Source organism: Otolemur garnettii, unplaced genomic scaffold (genome assembly GCF_000181295.1).
Source record: "Otolemur garnettii isolate 467f Iridium unplaced genomic scaffold, OtoGar3 scaffold00123, whole genome shotgun sequence".
In the NCBI taxonomy this organism is placed as follows: domain Eukaryota; kingdom Metazoa; phylum Chordata; class Mammalia; order Primates; family Galagidae; genus Otolemur; species Otolemur garnettii.
Window position 1 is genome coordinate 3,485,332 of NW_003852518.1, and position 12,918 is coordinate 3,498,249.

At 48.2% G+C, this 12,918-nt stretch overlaps 1 protein-coding gene across 1 annotated transcript; it reads right to left on the reverse strand.

Annotated features, from left to right (window-relative positions):
- Window positions 1-298: 298 nt before the first annotated feature.
- UPP1 (uridine phosphorylase 1) lies at window positions 299-12,561 on the reverse strand. Its single transcript, XM_003797759.3, has 7 exons — window positions 12,504-12,561; window positions 7,840-7,957; window positions 6,020-6,178; window positions 4,656-4,770; window positions 1,617-1,826; window positions 1,264-1,410; window positions 299-507 (listed from the first exon to the last, which is right to left on the reverse strand). Exons 1-7 carry the CDS (start codon window positions 12,551-12,553, stop codon window positions 347-349), a joined length of 960 nt encoding a protein of 319 aa, XP_003797807.1. The 5' UTR covers window positions 12,554-12,561; the 3' UTR covers window positions 299-346.
- Window positions 12,562-12,918: the final 357 nt, after the last annotated feature.

A 12,918-nucleotide genomic window follows, 5' to 3' on the forward strand; every position in this document is an offset into this window, starting at 1 on the left:
TGTGATAGCACAGCACTCTACCAAGGGGGACATGGTGAGACTCTGTCTCAAAAAAAAAAAAAAAAAACAAACTGACCACTATGTGAATTCAAAAGTCTGAAAAATTTCCCTAGAAATTGTTCAAATGTTTAACGGAATATTCTTGAAGAAACCCGCAAATAAGGCTAAAGTAGCTGAAAATGTCCCCCATGAAGCTTAAAAAAAAACCTCCCAAGGTGGTTAATCCACAACTCTCTGCCTCAACTGCAACCTAATTTCCAAGATTCCTATGTAAAGAGTACGCAGACTCACACAAAAGGAGGCTTTGGCAAGGGTTTTATTGGCAGGTCGTCAACGGCAGCTTGTCTCAGGAGGCTCCGGTTGGGATCTGGGCCTTGCCCAAGCTCCTCTTGATGAAGTAGCCCACCAGCCGCTGTGGCCGCTGCTGGTACTCAGACAGCACCTCATGAGGACTGGTGATCTGGTCCCCTTCCAGGCGGTCCAGGAGGGTGACACACACCACCGCCGCTGCACAGAGCAAAGACCATATCAAAGCAAAGTTCTAGATCCCTAACAGTCCCCAGAGACAGAAGGACCAGAAAGCTCTTGGGGACCCGTTCTGCCCCCTTCAGGAAACAGGCTGGAGGATCAGTCAAAGGGGCCCTTAAGGGGGCAGGCGCTGGGTCCAGGCACTCAGAAGATTCCACCTTCCTCTCTGACTCCTCCCTGCCCTGTCCGCTTATTCTCTTCTTCTCTCGTCTTCCGAAAGAAACTCTCGGGCCAATTCCAAGACCAGCTCAGCACTGCCCTCTACTGCCTTAAAAGGCATGTTATCGCTGAGGTGACACAGATGCAGGGACTCAGCAAGGTAACCCTGGCCCTGAAGGGGGTGAGCAACTTGGGGGTGGATTCACCACTGTGGAGGGAAACAAGAGCTTGGAAAGCTAAATTCTCTATAGGGCCAGAGGCAGTCCCACCAGGTGGCGCCCCTGACCTCAGGGGCTGGTCTTCTCCATCATCTTTCCCACCCCACTCAGCAGCAGGGGGAGGCACAGCACAGACCCTGAGGATGGCACATTTGCTGTGAGGCGACCAAAGGACACTGAGCACTGGGTTGTGGGGAAGCCACCTCGGTCAGTTTCCAGAAACTGACGTTGGGCAGGGTTTCCAGAGCCAGAAACTGGTGTTCGGGTGCCCTGGGAGGAAGGGCCCTGGGAGGGGCTCCGGGCTGAGCCAGCAGAGCAGAGAGGGATGCAGGGGCTGAGGCCCGCTGACACCACCCACCTCGGAGGCCACAGGCGCTGCACATGGCCGCGAACACGGAGGATTCCATCTCGATGTTCCGGATGCCTGCTGCATAGGCTGCCCGCAGATACGCCTGCTTGTCCTTGTCAGTGTAGGAGCAGAAAGCACCGTCCAGTCGACCTTGCCCTGAAGCACAGACACAAAGACTTAAGAACCGCATGCGCATAGTACGCGCCTACTGTACACCGCACCATGCTACGGGCCAGGACACAGCGACGGGGGAGACTCATCGAGGTCTCGCCTGTCCGGTCAAGCAGGCTGTGGTAACCCCCACGGCCAGAGGAGCTGTGCAGGCGACAGCCGCGGGGAGGCGGGCTCACACCCAGTCTCACCTTCATAGAAGTCCAGGGTGCACATGGTGTTTCCCACCACCGTGGCGAACTCGCTGAGGTCCGCGGAACACTGCATCAGTTCCTGCACCAGCTGCTCGTCCAGGTCTGTGCTGCGGACCACCCGCTTCCCCAGGACCATCTGCTCAAACTCCGGCTTGAAGCAGGCGTCCACGGCCTGCCGAGTTATGACCACAGAGCCCGGCTCCAGACCTGGAGAAAGCAGAGGAGGTCGCGACTGTGCAGCAGGGCTCGTCTGGAGCAGCAGTCAACCCACCAACACGCCAAAACGCGGAGGCTTTTTTTATTGTTCCAAGAAAGCACACTGATCCATTTTCCCATTAATAGTTCTTTTCAGGCTATAAAACTAATTAACACGTGATCATTGCAAACACTGTGGAAGGGAAAAGTGGAAAAAAATTAAAATTGCTGGGCACCTCCCCATCCTCGGTCCCATGCCTGTGTCTCCGGTCACTATTTGTCACTGTCAAACAGGTCACCATGTGTTTAATTGCTCCCTGTTTTGCAGCTTCTTATTAAGATTTCAAGCAAATACTTGGAAAGTAAACAGGCAGCAAGCAAACTGGACAAAGACAACCAACTGCCACACACCCAAGCCCAGCTTAGCCATCACCAGCTCCCAGGCAACCCCGCCTTCCTCTAGGACGGTTAGTTACAGCTCACTGTTTGCTGGACATAGATTCCTGGAATAGGGACGTTATTCTGCTCCTTATTCTTCTGTCTTATAATTTATATGTAATTAGACTATTGCTCTGAATGTTTGTGTTCCCCCCAAATGTGTATGTTGAATGAAATCCTCATCCCCAAAGCAGTGGTGTCAGAGATGGGCCTCAGAGAGGTGATCAGGTCTGTGAATGGGATTTGGTGACCATACAGAGGAGGCCCCAAACAGACCCTTCATCCCTTCTGCCATAATGAGGACACAGCTAGGAAGACTGCCATTGCTAGACACTGAATCTGCTTGACCTTGGGCTTTGAGCCCCCAGACTGTGACAAAAGCCAACCAGTCTATGGTGGGTTTTGCTGTTGTAGCAGCTGGATCAAACTAAGATAACCGCAATACTTTCCTGGTATCTATTTTAGTGCAAAATTAGTTTTAATAAACCTACAGGAAGGAACAAGAAGTCAGACAATCTTTTCTAGAGGTCTCATGTTGGGTGTTTCTGTGAAACACAAAATACATGGCTGACCACTAAGACCCCCAGCTGTGTCACTTTACACCCACATTTACCTGAACTTCCTCTTTCCCTTGCTGCCTTCCCTGTTCTGGGCAATTCAAAGCGTCCCGTAGGGGGCTTCTTCCAGCACTGAGGCTGGAGCTGAAGGGAAACGTGGCCAAGATCCTGATGAGTGCACAGGCCTGGAGTGTCCGTGCCCCCTGGGAGTCCAGTGTCACCCTCCCACTGCACACCCCTCCTGTGCTGGCTGCTGGTCTGTGTCCCTGCGCCTTCCCAGACATACCCACTGGCTTTCCTGAACTTCTGACCTCAGGTCTCTCCACTGCACTGAGCTTCTTCCCAGGCAACTGCTGACATAGCCCAGATCCTGCCACTGCCTTCCCCGACCTGTCCACAGTTCAGGATCAGCGGGGACACAGTTTCACATTCTTCTATCAGTGGGGCCCAAAAGTGCTGGGTTTTGCTTTCCAGTCAGTTTTTCCATCTTTATGGGGCAATTATAAAGATTCAAAATCTATACTACACCTTCTAGAATTCTCTATGATCATTGTTTTTAAAAATTTCTTTTGAGCAAGAACTCAAAAATGATTTTTCTGGAGTTGCTGGCAGACCCAGGCCTGACATACATAGCTGAGTATCTAGCTGATGGCAGTGGAGAAGACTCAATCCTGGGAATGACTTCTTTAAACTCAGAATTCTGATCATGCAAACACAGATTTCACACACCAATCTCTCTTTATATGACCAAAAGAAAAAAATAAGATAATGTGTTCAAAGATTTGGACTCTTAAAGCGAGTCCCCTTTCTAAATTTCAGAATTACACACAGTTCTGGCCACCAACACCCAGCCTAAACTTGCTCTAAGGCAAATGCCGCCTTTTCCAAGCACCTCAGTGGGTGTAAGAATTGCTGGAACCCAGTTCTAAGCAGAAAAACTAGCACAGAGTTAGAACCCCAGAGAGTAGGATAATTTATTTAAAACAAATCTGCCATCAGGCACGGAGCTGGCGCCTGTAATCCTAGCACTCTGGGAGGCCAAGATGGGTAGATTGCTTAAGCTCAAGAGTTCCTGATCAGCCTGAGCAAGAGGGAGACCCTGTCTCTACTAAAAATAGAAAAACTAGCTATGTATTGTGGCGCGTGCCTATAGTCCCAGCTACTTGAAGGCTGAGACGAGGATGACTTGAGCTCAGGAGTCTGAGGTTGCTATGAGCTGTGATGCCACAGCACTCTACCCAGGCAAACAGGGTAAGACTCTGTCTCAAAAAAAACAAAACAAATTTGCCCAATACACTTTTCCTTATAAATCAACTATATTTCAGCATTTCATTTTCTCGTTAAATCCTATTCTTTACCATCTTTGTTTTTTAAAACACACGTTGACTGGGAAATTCGGGGCTGATTTAAGCACACTTATCTTGGTTCTGTATTCCACCTCTCTGTTCCCCCCTGTGATTTTCCCGTAGGTTCTCATAAGGTGCTCCAAATCCTTGCAGGAACAGGGAGGAGGAGAAGTGAGCAAAGGGAAGGAGAGAAAGAAGAAGGGGGATTAGAAAGAGCAAACAGAGAGAATCAAGCAAACAAGAAGGCCCAGTGCCAACAGCCCCTCAAGAATGAGCCTCTACGCGCGCTCAGCACGGGGCCTGCCTGCACCTGTCTCTGGGGTGCCAGCTGGGAAAAATAACAAAACAAGCTTCCTTTCACGCTTCCTATTAAAAAGTGCTGCTTGAATAAAACCAAGGAAGAAACTTTGTGTCCCCAATCCCATGCCACGCTGGAGGTGCCTCAGGAGGCCCCAGTCCCTTGTGTGTCACAGGTCACAGAGGCCCTCTGCAGACCTTACCTATCCCGCCGGAAGTACCAATGCGGATGACAGTGACGTCGGAGCACCTGGCATGGTACAGCAGCTTGATGAGCTCATGCAACATGATGGAGATGGAAGGAATGCCCATACCGTGCTGGAACCAGGGAGAAACAGCAACGTTAAGCCAAAGCTGTGCCTTCATCAGTGTTCTGACCGGGATACTTCAGTCTAATATGCCCATCGTGGAAGATGAAACTTAAAACATAAATTTTCAAACTGTTAACACTTGGGAAACTTAAAAAGTGTATGCAAATCTGTCACAGAGAAGGTGACCCCATCTGATCCACATAACTTTTCAAATAGGCGGCAGCTGAGGAACCAGAGGCCCAGCCAGGGAGGCACCAGCCACCACTCTGGGTAACAGACAAGCAGCCCCTTCTGGCACTCTGAGCCCTGCATAAACACCCACTCCACTCCCACACACTCTGTGCCTCTTTCCACTTTTTTCTCTACCCTTTCTGCATCAGCTAAACTAAGTAACTGGCTGGCCCTTAGCCCACTGGACACCGGGCCTCTCGCTGACCCTATACTTTCCCACCTGTGTCTCATGTCTCAGCATCTCTGTACACTTCGCCCCTAGGCCTTCCCTTCAAAGGCCTCCCCCGGAGTCACATCCTTCTTGACAGCGCTCCTGGATGCCCTCAGCACTTTCCACGTGCTGTTCCTGTGGCAGAGTCCTATGGCAAAGGTATCCCGTTTAGAATCTGTCCTGGTGTCTTACACACAGGAGGTGCTGCCACGAATTATCAGTAACTGAACCATGATTTGGGTGCCTGATGTGTCCTAGGTGGTTGATATCACTGGAGGCCTCAGCTAACCAGTGACGTGGTGGGGGGAGAGTGTCTGGCCAGACAGGGTGTCCCTCCAAACTCTGTAGTCCTTCATTTATACTACTGCTGACAAAGGAAGTTAAAATCAGAAAGTGGGAAGACTCCTTTGGTGGAATACTGGACGTTCCTGTGTTCCCTCCCACTGCTACATGAAAATCTGTCATAAACTAACACATTCCTGTGCCGTGGCAGAGGAAACCTGAGGCCTGGTACTTGTCTGTGACTCTCCTTACAGGACAGGCCTTCCTGTGTCTCCTGTATGCCCTGGGCACCCTCACCTGCCACCTTCACACTGTGCACACAGCTGGATGTCCCTGCTTTTGTGTACTTAGTTGCCCCTGGAGACCACCTGGAGGGCAGGAGGCTGGGTCTCTTTTATCCTTGTACACCCGCTGCTGCAGGCTCACCTAGCTCCCAGCCATGTGCAGTAAACAAGTGTGAGGGAACAGTGGTCCGAGTGGGCAGGGGCTGCAGAGCCTAGAAACCAAGCCCACGTGCCGGGCGGGTACTCACACTGACAGACAGCACCGGTCCTACTTTATACATGGCGTAGCGGTCAGTCCCTGCACAGATGTTGGGATACTCTGCACCCGGTTGGTCAAGGCCGAGCTGCGCGCCAACGTACCTGATGAAGGCGTTCATCCGGGAGGGGCTTCCACCAACACACACAAACTACAGCCAGAAAACAGAGCCTGTCAGCGCACTGTGTACACCAGGGGTCCACAACGCAGCCAGCATCGCCGGGGACCCTGACTGATACACAAGTTCGCTGACCTCGTCCGAACCTACTATGTGTGCGGGGCCCCAGCAGTCAGCTTCACTGAGCCTCCCTGGAGTGTGCCACAGGGGCGGACCACAGCCCCAAAGTGTAATGCAGCCAGCTCCATAAACTCAGGAACCTGGACTCTGGTTCACTTCTGAGAAGGGCATGCCAGGTCTCCTGCATACACAGCCACCCTCCATCACATGGGAGACAGCTCAGGGTACTGAAGAGAATTTGGGTTTGTAACGAGACAGTGGGGTCCTCACCGTGTGACCAGAGCCTTGCAACCCAGTGACAGGGTGGCCTACTCAGCAGAGGCTCCCTCTTGCCTGGTCATTTGAGTGCCAGACGGCCAATGTTTGGAAAGAGCCAGGACCCTAATTGAAGTTTTACCTAATTGCTGGTGGATCTTTCTCAGAGAACTAAACACTTTAATTTTTGGAGCATCATTTAAGAAAACTTTTTGTTTTACAAAAAAAACAAAAAGAAAAGAAAAAGAAAGGAAGGAAAAAAGTAAATATGTTTTGAAGAGATTGGAGGATAAAAAGATATGTAAACATATAAAAGAAACTTCCACAGCCTGGGATAATAGTCACCGTAGATTAATGGCATGGGATGAACGGATACGGAATGAAGAGCACATTCAGAGCTGTACCCAACTGGAAACCAACACCATCCAAGAACTCAGTAGCTGGGGGCGCTCAACCCTGCACTGAATTACAATGTCATGTACTAGCAAAGGGTTCCCGGGTCCTGTTGCACTTCGACTTTCAATTCCATGGTAGTTCATCTTTACCCATGGGGATTAGATACTCAAACGTCCTCTGCTGACTTAAATCAGAACTGAGGGGTTTAAGACTTTTTAGGGCAAATGAACTGAAAGCTGCATGAACCAAAAAAAAAAAAAAGCCATTAAAGACAATTAACTAAACAGAATATGAACACACATCTCTTTTTTTGGATATGGAAACTTTGGTTTAAGGCTGTGCACAGTGGCTCACACAGGTAATCCTAAAATTTTGGGAGGCTGTGGTGGGTGGATCTCCTTAGCTCGTGAGTTCAAGACCAGCCTGAGCAAGAGCAAGACCTCATCTCTAAAAATAGCTGGGCATTACGGCAAGCACCTACAGTCCCAGCTACTTGGGAAGCTAAAGCAAGAGAATCACTTGAGGCCTGGTGCAGTGGCTCACACCTATAATCCCAGCACTTGGGAGGCCAAGGTGGGTGGATTGCCTGAGCTCACAGGTTCAAGACCAGCCTGAGCAAAAGCGAGACCCTGTCTCTAAAAAAATAGTCAGGTATTGTGGCAGGCGCCTGTAGGCCCAGCTACTCAGGAGGCCAAGGCAAGAGAATCTCTTAAGCCCAAGAGTTTGAGGTTGCTGTGATGCCACAGCACTCTACTGAGGGTGACAAAGTGAGACTCTGTCTCGAAAAGAAATAATAATAAAAATAAAAATTTGATAAACATATAGTTTCATGAACCTGCCAGCTGTCCTCTCTGCCATTGGTGAGGAAGCCCACCTGAATCGTTTAGGAGGCTGAGTTTAAGACAGGTTCTGAGAATTGTTACCTTCACATCTCCAAACATAGCCGGGAAATCATGTGTGCCAGTGCTGAGATTGAAATGGTAGAGAACATCTTCTTTCATTGTCGCCACATTTGGATTTAAAAGTCGGACAAGGTGGTCGCTGTAAAAAAATAAAAAAAAATAAAAAATAAAGGGGAGGTTTCATAGAGCACCAGCGCCCAGTGGCTGACTCTATCACAGGACTGGCGGCAGCAGGTGGGAGAAGGGCACGGCCAGATCCCAGGAATAAGACACCCCAACTCTGCGGTCCCCACTCCTGTACACTATGCTTCCCCTCTTCCTTCCTCTTAGCCCCAATTTGTTCCCAGGGCTTCTGTCTAAAAGGGAATCTGGAAGAATTCAGAAAAGCACACAAAAGTACATGATGAAAATGTGAAATCTGCCCATACCTGGAGGACAGCTGGTTGCTACCATAGTCAGGTTCATTCGACACGTAAACTTGATCTGTTTTAAAACTACTATGTTCACCTCAAGAAACAAGGACAGAAATTTGAAGGGCAAAAAAATCATCACTCACTCTCCCACCCAGAGATAGACACCCTTCCCAAGTTGCAGGCCTTCCGTTTCTTTTTCTCTTCTCTTGCACTAGCTCCCACTCCTCCAGCACAATGTCCAGGAAGAGTGGCAAGGTAAGACATCTGTTCATTTGGCCTTTTCTTCTGAGTGGCTACTAGAAAATGTCTGTGCGGCTCATTCTGCATCTGCACACTGCAAGCCTTCCATCATAAAGGGCGAGGCAGTGAGTGTGCTTGGCTCTGGGGCCATATGCATTTTCTATACTTCTCAAGTCTTCCAAAGTTGTGTGAAAGAACCACAGACAACCCTAAATTAAGTGAGTGGGTTGTGTTATTTACAAAACACAGATCTAGATGACTCCCTCTCCAGCCTGCCCAAGTCCCTTCAGCCCCTTCAACAGTGTCTGCTGATTCCCAGAGATGGGCACACTCTTCCGTAGAAACTGGGGCAGACATGGATTCCAGACCTCAGAATAATTGGGCCTTCCCTTCCTTCCTTCTTTTTTTTTGTTTTTTGACACAGAGTTCTGCTGAGGCTAGAGTGCCATGGCTTCAGGCTAGTTCAAAGCAACCTCAAACTCCTGGGCTCAAGTGATCCTCCTGCCTTAGTCTCCCAAGTAGCTGGGGCTACAGGCACCCACCACTACAACCCGCTAATTTGTCTGTTTTTAGTAGAGATGGGGGTCTCACTTTTGCTTAGGCTGACTGGAACTTCTGACTTCCTGGAGTGCTAGAAGTACAGGCCTGAGTCACGGCATCTCTTTCTTCCTTCTTAGTCTGAGTTTCTACCCGGGTCACGCTGATCATGTTCCCACCTCAACCTACCTCCTAAGAAAGAAAAGAGTGTGCAAGGAGCCAAGGCTGTGGCTGCCTGTGATGTGCAAATACCACTAGACAAAGGGATGCTCCCCACATGGCCCAGCCTTCTCTCTCCCTTTCCGGACAATGCTCATCACACCCTACAACACTGGCTTACATAATTAATGGAATAGCTATTAATATCATTATCCCCAGTAACAAAACTCCTGGATGCCACGACCACGTCTTATTTATCTCACACAGCACACATGTGACAGTTAGGAAGGCCCATCACTGTTTCGTATTTTCTCATTTATCTATTCCCTGTTTCTAGCTGGCATTTGGCATCAGCAGCAGACACCCAGCCTCCAGACACCGAGAGCTCCAGTTTCCCTCTGCCTATATCCAAATGCTTCTTTCTCTTGTGTTTCTCAAATTTCCCCTCCTGTCCATTCACCTCCCCAGTGGTGTCCTGAACATTTTCAAAAGGCCTGCATAGGAAAGAAGTGCAAAGAAATTAAAGAGGCACAGGTCTTCCTATAAAGAGAGTGTGAGGCCAGTTGATTTTCCTGGGTAAGTGTCAGAAGATTTCGAGAGACCGGTGGGCTGATAAACTGTCAACAGTGGCCATTCGAGGCATGCCAAGCACGCACCCAGACTGTGCTGATGACACAGCAAGAGTCTGTCCGGGAAGGGCGGGTGGGCGGGCAGCCTGGGACACAGAGCCACTCTCACCTGCCCCTCACCCCACCGCTTCCAGACAAGCTGGATGGATCTCCAGACTCAAGGCTAATTTTACTCTGGGGTGGGGTGGGAAGGCCATTTTTCAGGGGTCCAAATCCAGGATTATGTGTGAATAGGACCATCTCTAAACTTCCTGAGTACAGAGAAAAACAAGTTCAAACTGCTGTCCCTATGTGTTCAGTCAACACAGAAGACGGCTGTGACCAGATGTCTGGGGGGATTGTCCCCACCACCGAGCAGGCCCTCTACTCTGTGAACAGATGTCTGGGGGGATTCTCCCCATCACCAAACATGCAATCTACTCTGCAGTGCAACAAACTCCAAATACACAGTTTACAATATCACACTTTCCCAGAAAGCCTTTGAGGTCTCTAGGCCAATCTGAAATTCTGATAATCAAACCCAATCTACAGTACTTTAAGGTCTTTTAATGGCAATTATTTTTAATGTAATGAAGGTTCCTGTTCTCTTTCAGGGCATTATGAATAGATAAAATGCAAAATAGAAGGACTAACAGGCTTCAAAATGACAAAACAGGATGTGATTAAGACAACTAATGTTGCATATTTCAAAACAGAAAAACTCTATTTCCTTCTCAATTCCAGGAAAAGGAGGAGAAGGAAATCAAATGAAGACCAACAATAGTTTTAAAACATGTAAATTTGACAGGTATCATAGTGAAATGGAACATGCTCCAACTTATTTTTTAAAAGAATTTCAAAATAATAAGTCAGATACCTATCACTTGAAAAGAATATTTTTCTAGTCTATATACAATTTCAAGTGACTTCATTTTATTTTATTTTGTTGCTTTATTAATTTAAAAAATATTTGGGGCTCAGCACCTATAGCTCTGTGGCTAGGGCGCCAACCAAATACACTGGAGCTGGCGGGCCTGCCAAACAACAATGACAACTACAACCAAAAAATAGCCGGGCTTTGTGGCAGGTGCCTATAGTTCCAGCTACTTGGGATGCTGAGGCTACAGACTTGTTTAAGCCAGGGACACACAAGAACTGTATTAAAGGGTTGCAGCATTAAGAAGGTTGAAAACTACTGGCTTAAGCCCAAGAGTTGGAGGTTGCTGTGAACTGTGATGCCACAGCACTCTACCTAGGGTGACATAGTGAGACTGTGTCTGGAAAAAAAAAATAAATTAGGCTAGGCATACCCATAGCACAGTGGTTAAGGCACTAGCCAAATGCACCAAGGCTGGCGGGCTCAAACCCAGTCCGGGCCTACTAAATAACAACGACAACTATAACAAAAAAACAGCTGGGCATTGTGGCTGGTGCTTTTAGTCCCAGCTACTTGGGAGGCTGAGGCAAGAGAATCACATCTAAGAGTTGGAGGTTGCTGTGAACTGTGATGCCATGGCACTCTACCGAGGGTGACAGAGTAAAACGCTGTCTTGAGAAAATAAAATATAATAATAAAAATAATTTATAAAATATTCATTAAGCACCTACTATGTAAAAGAAATGTGTGAGATGACAGTGAATGAAAACTTCTGATTCTGGCTCAGCACCTATAGCTCAGCAGCTAGGATATCAGCCACATACACCGGAGCTGGAGGGTTCGAATCCAGCCTGGGACTGCCAAACAACAACAACTACAACCAAAAATAGCCGGGCATTGTAGCAGGAGCCTGTAGTCCCTGCTACTTAGGAGGCTGAGGCAAGAGAATCACTTAAGCCCAAGAGTTTTGGGTTGCTGTGAGATGTGACGCCACAGCACTCTACCGAGGACAACAGCTTGAGACTCTGTCTCAAAACAAAAAAGAAAGAAAAGAAAAGAAAACTTCTGATTCCAGGAGTTTCCTAACAGGCAAGAGAAAACACTACCAACTATGATATAAACTAGGTCAATTGGCCTAGGAAAGGTACTCATGGCGACAAAAAGAGAATGAGAGGGGGAAATGTTGAGGAAAGGAAAGAGGGGGGACCCAGAAAACGTCAGCTGAATCTAACATCAGCCAAGCCCTGTGCTGACTGCAGAGAGCACAAAGATTAGTATGACATGGTTCTGCTCATGGAAGAATTCCCCTTTGGGGTAGGTTGAAATAAAATTTTTAATAGCTAGTACGTATGAATTTACCTAATGCAACCAACAGTATAAACTAAGTATTATCATTAATCCCATTTAAAGGTTCATGGTCACATCCTTAATAAGAGGCTGCACCCTTATTAACCTCTATAGCTGACTGCCTCTCAGTAGGTGGAACTCGATAAGCAAATAGTTGACAATAAAACAAGGGATGATAAATTAACGTAGCAGAAGGAAGAAAGAGGAAGTCCTCGGTCAGTTGCCTGGTACGTGGTGCCTGCCCGGCCTAGAGGTCTACAACCATCTGATTTATGAGCCTGCCGAGTTGCTCAGTCAGTTGCCTGGTAAGTGGTGCCTGCCCAGCCTGGAGGTCTATACCCATCTGATCTTTGAGCCTGCTGAGTTGCTGATCCCCCTGGACCTCAGTCTCTATTACAAGAATCCAATATGTAAATATAAGTCTAGTTCTCAGAACAATGTGTGACACAAAGTATGCCAAATAAACCCAACACAACCCCAGCGCAGCTTGGGACACAGTCTCACCTGTGATTCTCAAGGTCCTCTGCTTCAGCTGCTAGGGCCGTAGCTGACATCCTCTCAGCGGAGGCAGGAACCTACGGGAAAGGACCACACAGAATGGAGTGAAGCCATCCAACAGGAAGCATGGTTGTGCGACCCCATCACAGCAGTGACCAGGAATGCCTAACACGTTAATGACGTAGGTGTGCAAGGAGTGTGTGTATGCATTGTTTGTATGTCCAGAAGGCTGCTAATTTCAGAAAAGAGATGGCAAAAATGTATCAAAAGCCCAGTGACTTCTATGGAAAGCCTGACCCTCCTTCCTCATTTCCCAGTCCAGCAACAAGACTTCATGGACACACAGACCACACACACTACACCTCTCCTTCTGGAGTCTTTTTTTCTTTTCTTTCTTTCTTTCTTTCTTTCTTTCTTTTTT

What these genes read in the sequence shown, in the direction of transcription:
- UPP1 (XM_003797759.3), bottom strand. Translation starts at nt 12,553, where the DNA reads ATGTCAGCTACGGCCCTAGCAGCTGAAGCAGAGGACCTTGAGAATCAC. An exon ending in GACCGGTGCTGTCTGTCAGT is followed by an intron (nt 4,771 to 6,019) that starts GTGAGTACCCGC and finishes CCCTGGTTCCAG; the next exon opens with CACGGTATGGGCATTCCTTC. An exon ending in CACCCTGGACTTCTATGAAG is followed by an intron (nt 1,411 to 1,616) that starts GTGAGACTGGGT and finishes TCTGTGCTTCAG; the next exon opens with GGCAAGGTCGACTGGACGGT.